Here is a 19,169-nt window from a genome sequence, read left to right as displayed (position 1 = left end):
CTTTGCCCTTGACAGCTTTCCTGATGGCAGGCTCAGCATTTTTTACCTTTATTTCTTATGTCTTTGAAGCTTTGATGTTTTGTTTGCTTCTGAGAAGTTGCCAGGTAGTGCCAAAACCAGTTCTCTGGCTTAGTGGAGTAGCTTTGGACATAATACCAGTGTTGAGAGAGTTGGTGAGATGTGTTGAGAAGAACCTGACAAACATTGAGCAGAACACCACAGAGCTTTTAGGTACAAGGTACTGGAGTTGCCTGGCATGACTCACTTCGCCATAGCCTAGTGTCTGCTTGCTGTTTCACGCACCCAGGTAATCTTCATACGGCTTTGGCTTTAGCAGTGCGTTGAATTCCTATTAGCCAGTAGGCTTGGTTCATCCACTGATTCCAAGGTAATGTTGAAAGGGACCTTCGCACAGCAAAAGGTACTTAAAGTACTTGAAACTGACTCTTCCCAACCCCAGTCACAGCAATAGCTGCCAAGAGGAATAGCTAAACTGTAGTCTTCACCTTACTATACCCTTTCGTTAAATTAACATTTGCAATTGGGATCTGCAGGTGAAACAGTGAGGCTAAGAGTTAAACCTTGATTGAGGAACTGAGGAATGATGGGTGTGAATGTGAGATCTGCTCCAAGTTGTGCTTTGAGTGCTGTCTGCTGCTGGTGGGGGTGTACCAGAAAACAATGTTTTTGAAGAATGGCTGTTGGGCATTTCAGTCTATGAGCTGGAGGACTTCAGAAACAAAGGGCAGTTCTGATTCGTTGTCATGCATAATATCAAAGGAGGATTTGCAAATTCAGTTATTTGAAGAATTATGCTTGGTGCCTTGAGATAGATCTTGTGATGCACTTCTAATCTAGCAGAAGAACCCGTTATGTTATTGAACACACCATAAGCATCCTGGAGCAGGGTTTTAGCTGACAACTGACTAGACAGCTAATCTATCTTAATTCTCAGGACAGGCCTGCTCTGTGTTAAAAGCTGGTGAGGCACTTTGGTGTTTAACACCTTGGCCCTGTGAGACTTGCATCCAAATTTTTAAAGCTATTAGTAAAATTCTCTGGGCAAGAGGACTGAGGAGGAATGAGAACTGTTAGTGTCGTTTTCTTGCGTGTATCAAAAAATACCTTCTTAAAGTATCGTTATCTGGGCATTACCCAGTGTGTCTAGGCAAGTGCCATGCTAACTCACTGCATACTCAGTATGATAGTATCCCTTTTCAGAGCAGCAGGCATTAAACTGAAAATGATCAGTGTGGCATTTCCAGCAGGAAAGACTATTCTTAATGCTAAGGGAGGCAGGGTATGCTCCATGGGACAGAGTGGCCTCTAAGCACTGTGATCTGGAACACTCTGCTTTCCTGACCATCCTGGCGGCTTCTTGGCTGTTTTTTTGTTTTGTTTTTTTTTTTCTTGCTTCATTTTGCCATTTAGATTGTCAGGCCCTGGGCCAAGTTATTTGTCTGCTCAGTCAATTCGCAGAGTTATAAAATAACTTTGTTTATCTGTCTTGGGAACAGGACAAACAGCAAGTGTTTGCAACACGTTCCATAATCTAGATATAAGATGCTGTAGAACTGCATAGCCATATGCTATGCTACATGTATAATTTTTTTAAAGCTGTTTTAAAATCTTTTTCAGATTCTAAATGGCTTCTAAGAAGTTGGGATCCGACTCTCATGGTAAGTGAAATTTGGTGTCTTTGTCTTTTCAACAGGATGAATCCTACTGTTGCTGCTGACTAATGTCCAAGCCTAGACACTCTATAGAGACTAATCTGTTTAGCCTCTGAGTAGGTTTTTGTTAGGAGTGAAGTGCCTTGGCTTCCTTCTTGCATAGTTGTTTGCTGACGCTGTGCCTGTTCTGTGATTAGACTGAAATTCAGTCTGTGCTGTTCCCTACTCCTTCATGGTAGGATAATACCTTCCCCTTCCCCCACTTCCCCCTTCAACATCAAAGCTGAACTGCAGTTGTGATAGTTGTGATACTGATCTGATGCTTGCTGAAGTAGACATAAGATCTGTAGCTCCTTTCTGTGGAAGTTACATGAAAAGTTGGATTGAATGTGAAAATTTTAATGTATCATTGTGCTATACATGCTTTTTGCTCAGCAGTGAATTTTTTTTTTCATAAGTTGGGCTAATCCAGTTCAGCAGGTAATGAAGAAGAGTATCATCTACATTTGAGATGCATAGTGTCATGCAGATGATTGGTATCATAATAATAAAAATTATTTGCCTGTATATGTGCTTATCTTTTAGAAAGTGTAATTTGAGGGGATTAGTATTTCTGTGGAACATTATGTACAGCAAACTGAACTTTTAATGTTGTACATAATGTAGCTTCTTTAAATCAGTAGTCATTCAAGGCAGTACTGGGAGGTTCACGTGAAATTTGTAATGTGAATTTTCATGCCATAATAACTTCTACCTTTAGAAACTCAGCCTTGATCTTCCTGGATAATCTTTCAGAGAATAGCATCCTCAAGAATTCCATTGTTCCTTGAGCTTTTTATTCATCCTGCAAGTGTAAAGTTGAAGTGCAGAATAAGAAATATCTCACTTAAATACATGGTTAAGGATTAATAAAAAATTACTATCAAAACTTAATTTTTGGATGATCTCCTTTGCTGTGGTCCAGTGATTCTACTGCAAGACAATTAATTTCTTTATTAGATAGCTGCCAGCTCTTCAGCAATTGCTCTTGTATCCATGAATGGTCTCTATGAGCACTTTGAACTACTTATCTTTTGAGTCTTCTTTTTATTTCTCTCTGCTTCCTAAAGCAGACTAGCAAAGACACTACTTGGAGCTAGAATTTGGCCTGTCTTAAATATTTCTCAAAACAGTATGGTGTGGTGGAACGTGATTCTGGCTTCAAAATAACAAAATCAAAACAAATGGTGCTGTAAGCTGTTTGGTTAATTTGTCTACCCTTCTGTGTACTCTCTGTTCCAAAGACACCAGTGACACTGTCACACTGATGTTTCTGAGGAGTCGTGGAGCAACTTCGTTGGCTTACTATGTCTTAAGAAATCAGTGGGGCAATTGTTTCAGTCTTCTCCAGGGTTGTTAAGAATTAATGCCACTGAGTGAATTTTGGCATCTAGCCTAACAGCTACCTTCAGCTCAGTGTCTCTGTCAGGCTGATTAAATTGGTCAGTGTAGTTGATGCATCTCTTAGGTTGAGCTGCTTATTAGAGGTTGGGACTTACTAGGACTGTTGTTGAATCACAGAATGGTTGAGGTTGGAAAGGACCTCTGGAGATCATCATGTCCAAACCCCCCACTCAAGCAGAGCCACTTAAGAGCTGGTTGCTCAGGACCATGTTCAGATGGAGATGAAGATTGGAACATAAGGCATGGGTGGAGGTAGAGAAGGGAACCCTTTTCCTGTCTTGAAGGGTATTCTTAGCATACACCTATAACTATTCCTGACCATGTAATTTCAAATACTCTCCTGTCACTTTAAGTTCTAGTAATTAGTGGCATCTAAAAATGCAGCTCTCATCTGTTGGACAAAAAGCTTGGGTTATACAAAGATCAGTATGCTAATATTGCTGTCATATTGTCACTGTCACTACCCAACTTGAAAGCTTTTAACTCCAGTTTCTGAAAATTACGTAAGTGTTGTTTGTGTGGCCACAAAAACTAAGTTCCACTTGGTTTCAAAATTGTTCCCCATTCATGACTGGTAACTGGTTTTATCTGAAATGTTCCCATTTTGCTGTCAAATTGGAGGACACTTCTGTAAGTTGGCGGGTGATTTCCACATTGCTAAAGCTGACAGAAATCCTATTTGTAGTAGTTCCTTGGCCCTGGAGTATCGTAGGGCACAGTGTCAGAGATCAGACTGACAGGTACAGTTTTGCCAGGGCTATTCTCAAAACTTACTCAATCTACTTTTAACTGCTATTAAAAGGATGAAGTAGCTAACAGCCATATGAAATAACAGTTCAAAAAACCCTTTAATTGCTTCACTTGAACACATGACTGTTGAAACAGTGGCTTGCATAATGCTTTCTATATGTAGGTTTTGCTTATTGCTTTAGAATTTGCTATTTAAAAGAATTTGCACACTTATTTGTCTGTGTTCAGGCAGAAGGGTCATCTGTTTACCAAAAGCAAAGGGTTCTTGACTTTCTGGATCAGATTTTAACTTCTCTAGACTAGTACTGTTCTCATTGGGCTGGAACAAAGCGAATACTATGTGCATCAGCATTTTGCCTGAGAGAGACTTTTTAGCATTAAAAGACACTCGGTGTGTTTCTTAAGGTTTGCTTGCAGGTTTTGTAGCAGAGTTATATTCAAGATAAGGTTATAGTAGTGGTTGTTACTAACAAGTCAGCATACTGCGAAGAAACTAGAAGGTTTTTATTCCTTAGTCCAACTTCTGAGGTAAACTATCAGTTATCAATGCAGCTCATCTAGTCTAGGTGTGTTTAGGTTTTTCTTTTTATTCCACCAAACCAAAGAGTATTTCTAGGTAACTCCCACAGTGTATGCTTGTACCCTCTGTAGCTAGTATTTATTTCAGGCAATGATAGCAGCTGTGCAAGGGGAGGTGTCTGCCGCTTACTGTGTCAATAGGTCTAATAAGACAAGTACTTGCACACTGTCACAGCGCATTTGGGCTGTAAGATCGGTGCAGCAAGGTAATCCTGCTTCGCTTGGATCATCCTGCTTAGAGCAGGACTTGTGCCAGTGGAACTAAGCAGGGCATAGTAGCAGCAGTCACACTGGACTCTGAGCAGTCATGAGATCTGGTTGTCTCTTGAGCTGGCCATGATTTCACCACTCTCAGTGCAGAGGCTGCCACAGTTGCTATTTCTGCATAAGCAAACACTCTGGCATATCCAGTTTCTCAGACTGCCAGCTCAAATACAATTTGGATGCTGTGTTGCAAATAGTGGTGTTGGTGGCCAGTGAGGTACCATCTGGATGCAGTGCTGTGTAATGCTTGAATGTGTGTGTGTTTCTCAGACAGGATCAGTGCAAATACTACTACATTCTCTCTGGAATATTTTTTCATCCTGATGGTGCAGGTGGGATGTAGGTTATTCAGCCTGATGGTTTCAAAGCTGCAGGAAATACCACCTGTGTCCTAACAGGACTCTGGGACCAGCCAGTGTGGTGCATAGTATGAGAGCTCAAGTGATGACAGCACATAAACATTTAACTCCAAATTAACAGGATGTTCCTGTTTTTGAAAGCTGCTCATCCTTTTGGAGCCTGTGGCTGCCTTGTTGTAGATGAGTCAACAGTGAAGGAACACAAAACAGTACTTAAACTGTCATCTGAGTATGAAAATGGGTCAGATAAAAACAGCAAGTCACAGCTCACTGAGCAAGAGGTTAGTCACTAAACACCATCTTAGGTGTTGCTGCTAATGTCTTTTTTGGGGGGTTGGAAAACTCAAAAGCAAAGTTACAAATGAGAGCTAGAGGAACACTTCAGATTGTTATACGCAGCCAGAAACCTTCCATGCAATTCCAAAAGCTTAAACGAGTGATCCAAGAGACCCCTCTCAGTCAAAAAAATGAGTGGAGTTTATCTTGGAGGTTTTCTAATATTCTTCACAGCAGCTCAAGGCAAATAAACCTATAGTCTGGCTTCTCTGAGGTGTTTGAGCTCTAAATGATTCTGCCACATGCGTTTGCAGCATTCCTGAAGAGTTTCATCCCAAAATACTTTTTAAATAGCACATGTAAGTCGCAGACACAAAAGGACAGATGGAGGACCATGAAATAAGTCTGAGATCCCTCACTGGAGTGATCACAAATCAGGCATCTGATTAAGCTCAATTTGCCGTGTTTCAAAAACCAGAATTGCAATGCTAGTCAAGATATTTCACTGTGTTTTGGTTAAAGCAAAGTGTCTAGACTTTGGGCCACTTTGCCCTTGTGACCACTTCTGTCCAAATGCTACTTCCTACTTGAATGCCAAAACCTGGATTTTAGTTTCTCTTAGCTGCTCTAGAGCTGGGTCATTTTAAAGCCTGTTTTGAATATGACAAAAAGTGATAGATCTTTTTATATAACAATGCAGTGTTCAGGAGAACTTCAGTTTCCAGTTGTGTAGGCATCATCGTGTCACAAGGGATGCTAGGATGTTGGGTATATTGACTTCAAAATCAGTTCAATTGTTGGAGTATTATGTTGTGGGTTTGTGGTTTGGGTTTTTTGTTTAAATTGTTATGGGCTAGAACATTTAAAAAAACCCAAACAAACAAACCAAAACAAACCAAAGAAAAATAAACCACCAAGAACAAAACAGAGGCAATGAAGACCAAACAGATTCAATGTGTTTCTGATCAGGGAACTCTCTTTGTATTGAGTCTCCTGGTGTAGTTGGAGCAGCAGAGATAAAATAGCTCCCAAATACAGAAATGTGAGTCTCAACTGAATGCATTAAACTCCAAAGGGATTTTTTTTATACAATTTCTGCTTTTGATCTTAGGGCCTTTCAGTTATCTTGATGATGTCCCATTTAAGATAGGCGATAAATTCAAAACCCCAGTGAAGGTTGGATTACCCATCGGTTTCTGCCTGCCTGATTCTTCTCAGCTTGTCAGAGAAGCCCAGGTAAGTGATGTGTTTTGTCCTTCTGCTCTCTTCCCTTCACCCCTGGCTCCCAAATGTGTTACTATAAATTGCAAGTAGTCAGTGGCACAGGTGTTCAAATGTTACTCTTGTTACTCCTGTAGTATCATTTTGTATGCCAGGCGGTAGTTGCAAAAGATCTATTAGAATGTACAGAAAGATAAAAATACAATAGGCCATGCAAAAAGCTTCTACTTGTTATCAATTTAAAAAGCTTAATAGCATTTATTTTAGTGTATCAAACTTTTTAAAAGCACAGTGTTTTTGTGTAACAGTTAAGGTCTAAATGTTACCCTAACTAAACTTGAAGAGCATTTTTAAGAGGAAGAATGTCAAGAACTGATAAACCCATGCTAACAGCATACTTGGAGAATCTTGTTTGAGGGTAACAGATGTTTCTATGACCCTATTTTATGGGTTCTTACAATAGTGCAATGAAGAAATAAATTCCCAGTTCTTGTTTTCTGTGCAGTTCTGAGTGGGAATTCTTTTCCAGCAGTAGAGCAAACAGGTTACAGCTTGGTATGGGTGGCTTCCAGATCTTTAGAAGCATGTCTGTTACCATAAACTGTTGATAGCATAAAATCAGTTGCTTTACTGTAACTGTTGAAAATCTAATTTCCAAATGCAGGTCGTAATACAGAAAATCAAATTGAACTCTGATTTCTCATTTGGAGCCATTATTTTCCTTGATCAGTCCCAACTAGTGATTGTTTTCACTTCGGCCATGACAGACTGCTGTAGTTGGTTCTGCCTTTTCTTTTTGACTGTTTTATTTCCTGCCCTGTGTATTGTTACCCTGTTACCTTACATCATGGCTTTTTCATTATAACCATCAAATGATTACCTGATTGTCCTAGTAACACACATTTCTACCCAGTTAAGCTGGTGTGGGAGAGCTAAAGGAGACCAGTGTTCTGTTGCTGGCTTCATTATGCTATGTCTCCCATTTTCCTGCCAAGCTGAGGCCCAAGTATAATATACCCGGTTGGAGTTCAGTGCCTTGAATAAAATAACGCGACCATGTAGACTGTGCATCTCACAGTGCAATCTTACTTTTTTACAGCTGTAGTGAGAGCTGTTAAAAAAAAGTGTAGGGAAGCAAAATTGACCAAAGCCAAATCTTCTTGTATAAATACCCACCTTTTGTTTTGTTTTGGTTTTTTAGCATAACAGAATATATGGCTCTGGTCCGTTTTGGCCATGTATGATTGTATACATATACACACACATAAAACTACAATAGTTCTGCTCAGACAGGAAAATGTGTAGTCAGTGGTGCCCAGCACTTGTGCCAGCAGGTTGTTTTTCAAAGTCACCTTGCTGATCAACTGTATATCTACATCTTGCATATCTGATCTCCTCTCAGATTCTTAGAGCTAAGGGAAGGGAAAACTGTTAATACAGTTGAGGCAGCAGGTCTCTAAGGATCTCACTGGAGCCCACTATAGGATAGGATGTGACACAGCACATAGCAAGTCCTAGAACGGCCCAGCAGAGGCATAGCATGCCTCACTGGCATGTTGTTCTTTAGAGCTAGGAATTGATACGGCCTAGCAGTCCCATGGCTAGTGCACTCCTGTTTGGTTATGTGCCATTATCCTGGCAACGATATCTTATGACTTCTTGTGAGTCACAGGTAAGTTACAGCCTGGACCTAATTTGTAGGCTGTGTTCTCTGAACATTTTGTGGTCATTTAAAGATCATTTGAGGTTGTTCACTCTTCATAAGATATTAAAGCTTTAAGCAGATTTAGTCAGTTCAGAATTTTGTCCTCTCAACCAAGCCACTATGGTGGCCGGTAAACTGGTAGTGAATAGTTTATAAGTGCCTTCCTGGCTAACCTGACCTTGAAGGAGCTGATGTTAAATTAGAAAAGCTTATTGGGATCCTGTCATCCCTTTTGGCTGGTGAGGCACTGGCACTGGGGTAAGAACCCTCCTAAACCAGTGGATGTAAAACTCAAGTCCCTTAGGAATATTTCAGGGGGAACTGAGTAATACCGTATTGGTCTTTGGATGCAAAAATACTCTGCCATAGTCTTGAATGACTTGTGGACAGGGTATTTCAGTGTTGCCAGATTGGGGTATGTTTGTCTATCTAGTAATGCATTAGACTTTGCCTTGATACATCCATTGTCTTGAGGAGAGAGTGTGGGAGGGCTGTGAAACTGATCTTGGGGTGATCAGTAGTTGTAAAGCAAAACTAAGTGCAGGAAGGAGGCAAAATATGATACTCTAATCAAGACCAGAGCCAGGTTTGGCTGCTAGAGGCAAAATTAACTATTTCTGCTGTCCTTCTAGCTTTACCAGTCTGTAGGTTAGAAGAGATGCTGGGAAAAAATGATGCTTGTGCATGGTAATTTATGTAGCTGTTATTCCATGTTACTTGTGTTGCTGTTAGAAGTAGCAGCTATGATCCTTATAATTTGTCTTTTTTTTTTTTCTTTTCTCCTCTCCTTTTCTCTCCACCCCCGGTCAGTATGACTTCTCACTGGAAAATAAAACAATCAAGTGGGCTGAAGATATCAAAAAAATTCAAGCTGCCCAGAGAGAAGCTGAACGTAAGGCAGAAGAAGCACTAGCGAACTCAAAAGCTGTTCCAGAGGTCAGCAACAAAATGGGGTTCTCAGAGGGACCTTGTCCTGAGACCATGCCTCCTCCTATTAACCCCATCCTCGCTAGCCTGCAGCACAATAATATTCTTACTCCCACACCAGCCAACAGCAGCTCTGTGAAGCAAAAGGTTCTCAGTCCACCTTGTCCAAAAGCAGATTTCAACCCAGCTGATTTTGAATGTGAAGAAGACCCATTTGACAAACTGGAATTAAAAACTATCGATGATAAGGAAGAATTGAAAAATATTCTTGAAATTCATGTTGGTACTACCGGGCCAATTGTTGCCCAGCTGTTAGATAATACTTTGCCCAAAGGAGGGTCTGAGTCTGTGCTACAAGATGAGGAAGTTCTGGCATCCATAGAAAGGGCCACGTTGGACTTCAAGCCCCTTCACAAACCCAATGGCTTTATCACTTTACCACAGTTGGGAAACTGTGAAAAGATGTCCTTGTCTTCCAAAGTGTCCCTGTCCCCTATCACTTCAGTGAGCAATATCAAATCCCTGTCCTTTCCTAAACTTGACTCCGATGAGAGTGATCAAAAATCATCAAAGCTCACGAGCACTTTCCACAGCACTACCTGTCTCCGCAATGGCACTTTGCTCAGCTCTTTGCAGACCTGTGCTCAGAGTAAAGCTAGTGAACTGAATGGACACCACATGGTTGGTCTTTCCACTCTAAATGAGGACAGTGGCATGGAGACTTCAACATTATCCTCTTCATCCAGGCTGCCTTCCCTGGCTGTGTCGACAGTTTATACAGAAGAAGAATCATCTCAAAACACAGTGACCACGGTAAAATGCAGGGTGTTAGAATTGGGGTTGCTGGGGAGATGTGCAGGTGCAGAGGCAAATACTGCTTCTGAAATATCCAGTAGTTTTGGTTTTAGCTAGTTGGGAGTGATGTGTAGCTCCTCCTAATTTACACAGCAAATTGATCAGTCCAACAGGTCTTCATGCTGGCAGTTTTGAACCTCAGATTATTGCTCTGCAGGTTTCCTGCAAATCTGACGTTTTTAGACCAGTTCTGGTGGTTTTTCTTTCAGCTTTTCAGCTCTTGTTCATAATTGCATGCCTTTGAGCTAAGCATATGTCTTCTTCGTAAGGGCCTGTATTCCATCTTCCCCAACTGTGATCTATCAGATTCTGAAGCACTATTAGGTTTTGAGTTAAATTGCTTCTAGATTTGTTCCTTTGCTTGCTTATTTATTTGCTGGAAATAATGGGAAATGCAGACAAGGAATAGAAGCAATGATAGATTAAAAAACACAGATGTGCTGTGTCATTCAGGAAAGAAAAAAAAGTCCTTGCAGTTGCCAACAGTGAAATAAATATCTTTAATTTTATTCCTGAGATGCTTTTAAAAACTAATATCTAAAAGGAATAAAATTTTGATGGTCTGAAATCTGGTATTTAACCTCCTCCTTGTGAAGAAGGGTGGAAGGATGGCTTGGTGGATACTAAAACCAGTCATGAAGATCATCTCGGATCACTGATATTACAGTTGGTTGCTCTATGACTCTGAGACAAGAGGTTGATGCTTTGTTTCCTCAAACTTGTAGCAAGTTCTACAAGCTCTAAAATTACTTTGGGGATACTTGACTTCATGCCATCTGTTGTCTTTGTCTCTTTGCAAATAAGAGCAGAGATTTCAGTAAGTGTGTAAGCTTTTCTCCAGAGAACCCAAGATCTGGATACCAATACTCATGAAGACTAGTGAAAACTGTATAGTCAAATCCTCTACCTGGCTCTAAAATAATCTGGTTTCTTATGTCCAATATAAGCAGTTCTTCAGTGGTTCTGTGGTGTTACTGGCATACTGTAAGTTTTTGTGTGACACCATGTGCTCTGAGACAAGTGACACTGCTTTTCTTCTGTTGTTCTTTTACCTCTTTTCAGGCTTAGGTAAATGCGCTATTAATTGTGAAGTACAGTATTCTGACAGCCAGCGTATTTGTTGGCGCATGGCAGAACAGCTGTTTATTGATCACTAGAACAAATTTGATACAATAAACTTTGGCAGAAGCAGCAATGTGCTGAAAAACTGCTTACTGCTACAGATCACAGGGTTTAGAAGCAATTGTATGATTGTACATAGCTCAGAGGTGAAACCTCAAAGTATGACACATGACAGATCTCAAGAGATTAATGTGAAAGATGACTTACAATTAGATAGATGGGCATTGAGATGGCCAAATTTTCACTCTTAACTATTCAGATATCTACGCTGGATTGAAACATTAAAGACCAAGAGGGAGGATGTATTGTCAGGAATGCTGTAAGGGAAGATGCAAACTCATAAACAAACAAACAAGTAGACTTACTAGGAGAAGTAATAAAGATCTTAATTTCAACCTATTTCTGCTTTTGAAGTAGCAAACCAAGAAATAGGTATGCTGACAGAACTTGTTATTTCTGTTTAAATTCCAAGAGTTCAGGCTATACTTGTTTCACGTTTCCACAATATGGTCCCAGTGGCTGGAAAATGACAGCTGAGCTGCAAGAAATTGAAGTAAATGCAACAAAAGTATTGAAGTAAATGTAACAAAATTTGTCAGAGTATGAAAATGATAGAAGGAAGTTGCGGTCATCCCTGTGGCTGGGAGCAGAAGGGTCATGTGTCCCTATTCTGCAAGGTTACACAAGAATAAGCCTGGCTATTTTCATGGAACCACAGAATGGTTTGGATTGGAAGGGACCTTAAAGTTCATTGAGCTCCAACCCCCCTGCCATGGGCAGGGACACCTTCCACCAGCCCAGGTTGCTCAAAGCCCCGTCCAGCCTGGCCTTGAACCCTTCCAGGGAGGAGGCAGCCACAGCTTCTCTGGGAAACCTGTGCCAGTGTCTCACCACCCTCACAGTGAAGAACTTCCTTACGCATAAGGAAGCGTGGCTGCTGTGTGACAAGTCCTGGCTTTATCCCTTGCAATTCCCTCATGTGTTTGCCTCGGCTGGAAGTCACTGACCACAAGCGCAGGTTGTCAAGCTCAAGCAGACTGAGGAGGAGTTGGTTTTCCCAGACTCTTGCATCTCTTGTGTCAAAAGCAATCTTGGCTTTCCTGGCTGCAACATCAATAACAAAGCATCATCCTTCAATTTAATAACCATATGATTTGAGAGCTAATCCAGATCCCCGTTTCAGTGTATCCCATAGTCCAGTGCTTTTTTGCTCTGGAAAAAGTGTCTGGAGACAGTGTGTGTGTTTGAACCCTTCTACCACCATGAGGAGGGCTTCTTCAGTAAACCAGTCCATCAGGCTGAATGTGATTATTTGGCTTTGTCTCCTAGAAGAGAGATTCTTACCCAAGAGATGATCAGAAGTACAGAACCAAACCTCCCAGGTGGTGATTTGAGGGGTTTTTTGCAAGTAAATGGAGTTTGTCAAAATCCTGATAGATTTTTCTCAAAATTGCTTTTCTATAAACAGTTTTTCAGGCCCAGAAAGGTCCCAAAGAAGGTCTTTCTGAAAGAAGTGGACAGGCTTTCAAGCAATCTATGTTGACATAATAAGTATTAAAAAATGCCAAAAACTGAGGCTCCTGGTCCACAGTGATTTCTTGCCGTCTTTTCTAATTCTATTTAAAGTGCAGAAAGACTTTTAAATGGCTGAATTGAAACGTACAGATACGATGGTGCAGTTCTGCCTTTGCACTGCTATCTTGGGCGAAGTAGTGTGAAGTGGTGAGTTGGTTCTGTCCTCTGGCAGCCAGATTCTGCAGAAACAGAGCAGCTGTACAGCAGGAAACATTAACCAGCCTTGTTGGTGTATAAAAATCACATGCTCTTTTTAGCCAGTGTGCCGCATTGCTTATATATGGCATATATATGAAATACAGTGCTTCGAGAGTGGAAAAGGAGTATGTGTTTCTCTTTCTCATGGTCAAAAAGTCAAGAGAAGTCTGTAGGCAATAACTTCAAAATTATCGGTGTCATTTAGGCCATGTAGTACTGGATCAAGAGCTGAACACCAGCCAATGTGTTACACTGAGCTTATATGAGCAGGAAGCTGTTACAGTGACAGAATAAATAAGCTTACAGTTACTATGAGGGAGGACACATACTTCATGGAGTATAATCAAGTTGTAGAATGCTAAGAGAAGAAACAATCCTTATGATGGCTGTTCTGTAACTAGACACAACTGTGTAATGTCTGCATTCATAATGCAGAAGCCTCATCAGACCACAAGTCTCCCTAATATGTAGACTTATTCCCAGATCTTTCCTATAAAACCCTTCTTAACCCCCTGTATAAAATTCTGCTCATTAGTACATAATGGTTATAGTCACTGTATTTGTGTGTTGTCCAACAGGTACACCCAGACTACAAGGAAACAGAAGTCCCTGTGGTAAGTTCCCAAATAACCTGTGTGCTTGCACTGGATCACGTTTCTGAAGATCTCCAGAAGTAGTGTTCCTTTGAGTACAAAAAATTATAGGTGACAGGTAAAGTAGGGGTGAAGTAAGCAATCTCCATGCTTCCTCTGAGGTACAGGCTTTGGCTGTATCATGAGGACCTCACTGTTGCAAACGTTGGGTATTGAAAGGTTTTGGTTCCACTGGTAGGAGAGGGTATATTGTGAAGAATCTGGGATGTTGTTTGATGCTTTGAGGGTAAAGAGTATGGTGGGAGTCAGCCTATGTGCACTGCTTGGTTTCATCCTAACAGTCAGTAACTTCCCAAGGGCACTCTAGAAAACCTCTCAGATTAGTTACCTGAGGTATCCTGGTTTTGCACAAGCCAGAAAGAGGATGTGGGGATGCAGAAAATGACCATCACCCCAACCTCTGGATTTTTCCCTTTAGGTAACACACCAAAATTTCCCAGTGTCTAAAGTGCCCAACAACACCAGCTGCACAAAGTGGTCAGGTGGTCCCACTCCTGAGCTACAGCAGGCCCTCTCTGCTAGCGAGAGGCAGTGCGTAGAGACAGTCGTCAACATGGGGTACTCTCCTGAGAATGTCCTGAAAGCCATGAAGAAGAAAGGACAGAACATAGACCAGGTAAGAGCTTGTGCAACAGGGAAGAAACCCTTAGTTGGATGCTGATTCTGCTGAGAAACAACCTTGGTTTTGCAAAATGGATAGAACACCTTTATTCTAACAGGGTGTTGCAGCCTGCATCTGCTGCAATATTAACTGCTAGAGACGTTGTCACCTGGCAATAACAACTCCCAGAACTGAAGCAAAGAGTATCAGGGCATGTTTCTGATGAGAGACTGCTTGAGACAGCCACACTGTGGGTGCTTGCTAGAGCTGACTGAGCTTGTGATGGGCTCCAAAACCATCCAAAGGAAGCTTAGCGTGGCTCTACTTATGCTTAGTGCTGTGTGACAGAAAAGGTACCAACTTCCCTTGTTCTGAACACGAGGGGTTCTAATGCTGACCTCTCTCCTTGTAGAGGTATTGGCCCCTGTAGGGTTAAGAGCCCTGAAGGGCTCTCACAAGGCACCACTGACCGACTTTCTTGTGTGCGTTCTGGTTGTGGTGCTTCCTGCCTCGTGTGGCCTCAAATGCTCTGCTAAAAGCAGGTCACAGAGCATAAAGGGCTGCAGGGTGAAGCGTAGCTCTGGGTCTTGGATCCGCTTCAAACAAATGTTTTAAAGCAGGGAGCGTATGGCCAAACTTCCCATGCTGACCCTAGTCAGGCTGTGCGCTGCACTGAGCATCACCTGGCGGGACTCTGCCTGGGGAGGAGGAGTGTCCCAGTGACTTCTGCTTCAGCTGATCTGCGTGCCCGCTACCTGTGCTTCAGGAGTGGTTTAAGCTGTGCACTGGAGTGAACTGTAATATCAAATGGAAAAAACGTCCCTTAGGAGGATAGTTTTAAATCCTAATGTATTTGTAGACTGTGTTCTTTTGCATACCTAGCGTTACTGATCTGACCTTTCCCCCTGCCTCTCAAAGCTGAGGACAGATAGGAAATTTGGCAGCAGTTTCTGTGCGTGTGTGCTGGGATTTGCAGCTCGCTCACCAATATGCTGAGTTGATCTTAAAAGGCTGACTGCTTTCAGATTGCATCAGCTCCTGCGGCTGTCTGAGGAAGCTAAAAGCTGGCACATCTTGACTGCTGGACCTACAGTTTCATTTTAAAAACTTATAGTATAAAAAGCACAGTTAAACTTCTGCCTTCTGCTCAGTGATCAGGCATGGAAGGCTAAAGATAGTCTTCTGAGACTGCTTTGACTAGAGTGGAAGATGATGTTCAGAGCTGGTGGGAGAGAGCACAGGAGGACAGAAGGACTCATCTGTTTTCTCTGAACCAGGTCTTGCATAAAGAACATTTCAGCTCTGCTAGGAGGAACTTTATCTCCGTCCCTGGTGAAGCCTGGGGTAGAGTTATGCTCAGCCCCTCTGCCTGGACAGAGTTGGTATCCAACCACGTGCTGCAAATGCTGCTCTGCAAGCTGTTATTGGGTTTTTTTTCTTCATTCCCCCCAGGTTTTGGATTACCTGTTTGCACACGGACAGCTTTGCGAGAAGGGCTTCGATCCACTTCTTGTGGAAGCAGCGTTGGAAATGCACCAGTGTTCAGAGGAGAAGGTGAGGGTGCAGTGTGCTAAGGAGTAGAGAGAATGTGCTGTGATGGGCAATTCCAGCAGCAGTTCCACTGGCTGATGTAACTCCAGCTTTCATGGTAATGCTGCCTTGTTTCCAGAACTGACCGCAAGGAGCGTCCTTGCAGTGAGAGAGCGAATGTGTGTTAAAGCATTAGACTTGCATTGGTTTATTACTCTCACTTGCATGCATATTTATGGGGACAGGATTTCTTAAAGACCCTGCTTATTCTGGTTGTAATGTTTTGAACCCAGAGTGCTCTTGTGGGTGAGATGCTTGGTACAGAGATGGTTAAATTCAGAAACAGCAAATTATCTTTCAGACCTGCCAGCCTGCCTTGGTCACGAATTTTCTCCCTTGTACAAAAGCATCTGCTTGGCTGCTCACAAATCAGGTTAGGGCACGCTCTGGAAGAAGACAGAAAACATGTTTCTTTTGGGGTCTGTTTTGTTGTCTAGCTGCTTTACCAGCAGCAAAGATACAGAGGCAGGAGCAGGTAGCCAGGGCAGAGAGGACAGCAGGATCTTTAATGTCTGCCAGCCTGTTGTATGCCAGATCATTATATGACATCTTTAGAGGTGCGACCCAACGCCCTCAGATGTAGATATGCCTTCCTGCTTTTATTGGACTTAGCGATGAGCTTCAAACAGAAGAACAATGGTGTGAAGGTGGGAGAAGTAACTGAATTCAGGAACACATTTGCTACTGGCTTAGCCCCAAAATTGGAAATGGGTAATCTCCTAATTGCCTATTTCAGCCTGTTTGCTTGTTCTTGTTTTTCCCTTTCCCATGGAGGCACTGTAAATGGCACAGCGTTCATAAAATTCTTGATCAGCTGATTCACTTCTTGTCACCTCATATTCTTCAAAGCTCAAGGAGGATTTGTGGTTGATTTTGGTAGTAGCGTGTCCACTAGGGTTTGTGCTAATCCCCCGAGTTTGCCCAGGCCAGTTGGTAGCAAGGGCTACTCTACTGTTCCCAAAGTCAAAGTAACTTTAAAAAAATCCAGATGCAGTGGGAGCAGGGTGCTGCTAATCAGCATTTTGGGGAGCCCAGATTGGGCCAGGCTGATAAATATCCTACTGGGAGAGAGACATCCCCACAGACTGAGCTTTGGTGCACTTGCTGAAAAGGACTTTGGAAATGCAGGACTGCAGACAGAAGGGGCTGAAGGTGAGGCCCCTGTGGGCTGCTGCACCCAGAGCTCTGCTGGCTCCGGTGTGAGTGGACTTTCTCAGAACAGAGCTGGAACAGGCTGTACTTGGGGAGGAGAAATCCACCCCGTGGGGTGCCCGGTCGCTGAAGACAGGATCTGTGCTAAACTTCCACCAAGGGCTGATTCTCTTTTCTCTTGCAAATAATGGACTGTCTTTGTCTTTCAGATCACAGAACTTCTCCAGCTAATGAGTCAGTTTAAAGAAATGGGCTTTGAACTAAAAGACATTACGGAGGTCTTATTATTACATAACAACGACCAACACAATGCTTTGGAAGATCTAATGGCCCGTGCAGGAGCCAGCTGAAAACACATTCCTGGATTCTCAGTGTGCAACAGAGCAGGACCAGCCCCACCACCTTCACACTCAGTGTGACTTGCTCCTGGCAGGAAGGAGTCCTGCTTTTCACATACATGGGACAGTGACTGAGCAAGCCCACCCGCGTGCATCACTCCAGCATTTCTCTTTCCACTGAGAGCCAACTTTCTTAAATTTTTAAAGTGTCCTTTCCTAAGTTTCCTTTTTCTAGCCTGGCCACGGAGAGTTTAGGCTGCCCAGCCTCTACTGGAATTGTACATAGTTAGAGATGGGAGTGGTTCCCCCCCTCACTGTTGCACTGGAGTTGGACAAAAGAATACTAAGTTGGTTCTAAAACTAGGATGCTTTGGTTCTTTGAAGCTGCTTTTATGGTGTCTGCTTGTACTGAACTACTTGACTGTGTCACGGTCCAGATTAACTGGTTAAATTTTACCTTAGTGCAATGGAGTTTTAATTTTTGGTTGAAAGTTAGTCTGTAACTTAGTAAAACACTGGTTCAGAAACTGTCGCTATGCATAAAGAAAGAAGCTGTTCCTCGTGTGTTTTTTTTGTTTTTTTAACCCATGCATCCAACACTTCTGCCAGACATGAGTGTCCAGTGCTGAGTGGTGTGTAAGTTCTCTTGAAACAGGTAAGCTGTGAACTCTACCTGGATGTGCAATTTGTGTTGGTTCTTGAATCTGAAGGCAGAGCTGGGGCTCAGTATTCTTAATCCCCCAGGCTTGTAGGATATTTAAGACAATGCCCTGCTAGGAAATCAGTTATCTTTGTTTTAAATAATACTCAGTGTGATGCAAGAGGCTTCTTTCAAGCACTTTCTTTAAAACAAATACACTCACTGCATTAAGTCCATTTCTCACACTGCTATAGAATTACACAATAACATCTAGTCCTAGAAACCAGGTTTTGAGTTGGTTTTGATAGTTCAAAGTATTACATTGTACACTGTTCAAGTTCTGAATACATGAAGTATCAGCAGTCTTGAGGAATCTTTAAAGTAATTTGCTAAATATTTTGATTCTGCAGAAGAACAACTAATAAAACCCTCAAATACAACTCCCAGTGTCATGGTTCCCATCTCTCATGCTCTTTGGCTTCAGCAGATGAAGAACTTGCTGGATCCTGCCTGCCGAGGTGCCGCCACTCCTGTAGGCACATGTGAACACTGAATGTTGGGTAGAACAACCTGGTGTCCAGGCAGGAGACTACAGTGGTGAAATATTCTGCTTTTTTCTGTGGCTTATTTTTGTTTTGTTGCAAAATCCAAGCCTGAGGATCCAAACTCATGTTGGAGCATGGAGCTGGGAGCACTGGATTTGGGGAGGGGAAAACGGCTTGGCTTGTTGCCTCCATTCAGGTTTTTCAGTAGGAGGTTTTAACTCATCAGGACCCAGAAAGAGATGGCATTTGTCTCCTATAATGTTAACTTTACATGACCAAGCCATTTGGGTCCAGTGTTAACTCCTGGAATTTTCTGTGAGGTGCTCAACTATGTTAATTTACATACCTTTACTTAAAATGATGCTGAGGAGAGATGTAGCTAGCACGTATCTACGAGATGTGGAGATGAGTGATGAACAGGACCAGGGCAGATTGCTTTGTATCGTATCCTGTAGCGTTGAGCTTCACCAGTTTCTGTTGGTGGGGCTGAAATTAAAACTTGTCTAAGGACATTCAGCAGCTGCTGCCTCTGTGGGTGCGGGTGAAGCAGTTGCCCAGCTTTCATTCCCAGGTGAGAAAGGTGACAGTCTGAAACAAGGAAATGATGCTCCTGATAAGTCAGAAAAGCTGGAAAACAAAAACTGCTTTACTATCACTGCTGGGAGCGTTCAGTTTTGCTGCTTGTTTTTTTGTTTTTCTCAGA

The 19,169-nt window shown here is 42.3% G+C and overlaps 1 protein-coding gene across 2 annotated transcripts; it reads left to right on the top strand.

Annotated features, from left to right (window-relative positions):
- The first annotated feature begins 1,571 nt into the window (after positions 1–1,571).
- UBAP1 (ubiquitin associated protein 1) lies at positions 1,572–18,358 on the top strand. Of its 2 annotated transcripts, none has more exons than XM_026865741.1 (7): positions 1,572–1,679; positions 6,456–6,580; positions 9,081–9,206; positions 13,526–13,561; positions 14,019–14,216; positions 15,654–15,755; positions 17,153–18,358. In XM_026865741.1, the coding sequence occupies exons 1-7, from the start codon at positions 1,646–1,648 to the stop codon at positions 17,291–17,293; spliced, it is 762 nt and encodes a 253-aa protein (XP_026721542.1). In that variant the 5' UTR covers positions 1,572–1,645; the 3' UTR covers positions 17,294–18,358. The 2 variants fall into 2 exon arrangements, with proteins under 2 accessions (XP_026721542.1, XP_026721541.1); XM_026865740.1 differs by having other exon boundaries at positions 9,081–10,010.
- Positions 18,359–19,169: the final 811 nt, after the last annotated feature.

This window comes from Athene cunicularia, assembly GCF_003259725.1.
Source record: "Athene cunicularia isolate RWA chromosome Z unlocalized genomic scaffold, athCun1 chrZ_part1, whole genome shotgun sequence".
Lineage (NCBI taxonomy): Eukaryota > Metazoa > Chordata > Aves > Strigiformes > Strigidae > Athene > Athene cunicularia.
The sequence above is the reverse complement of the archived record's forward strand: the minus strand, read 5'-3'. Positions and strand labels throughout refer to the sequence as shown.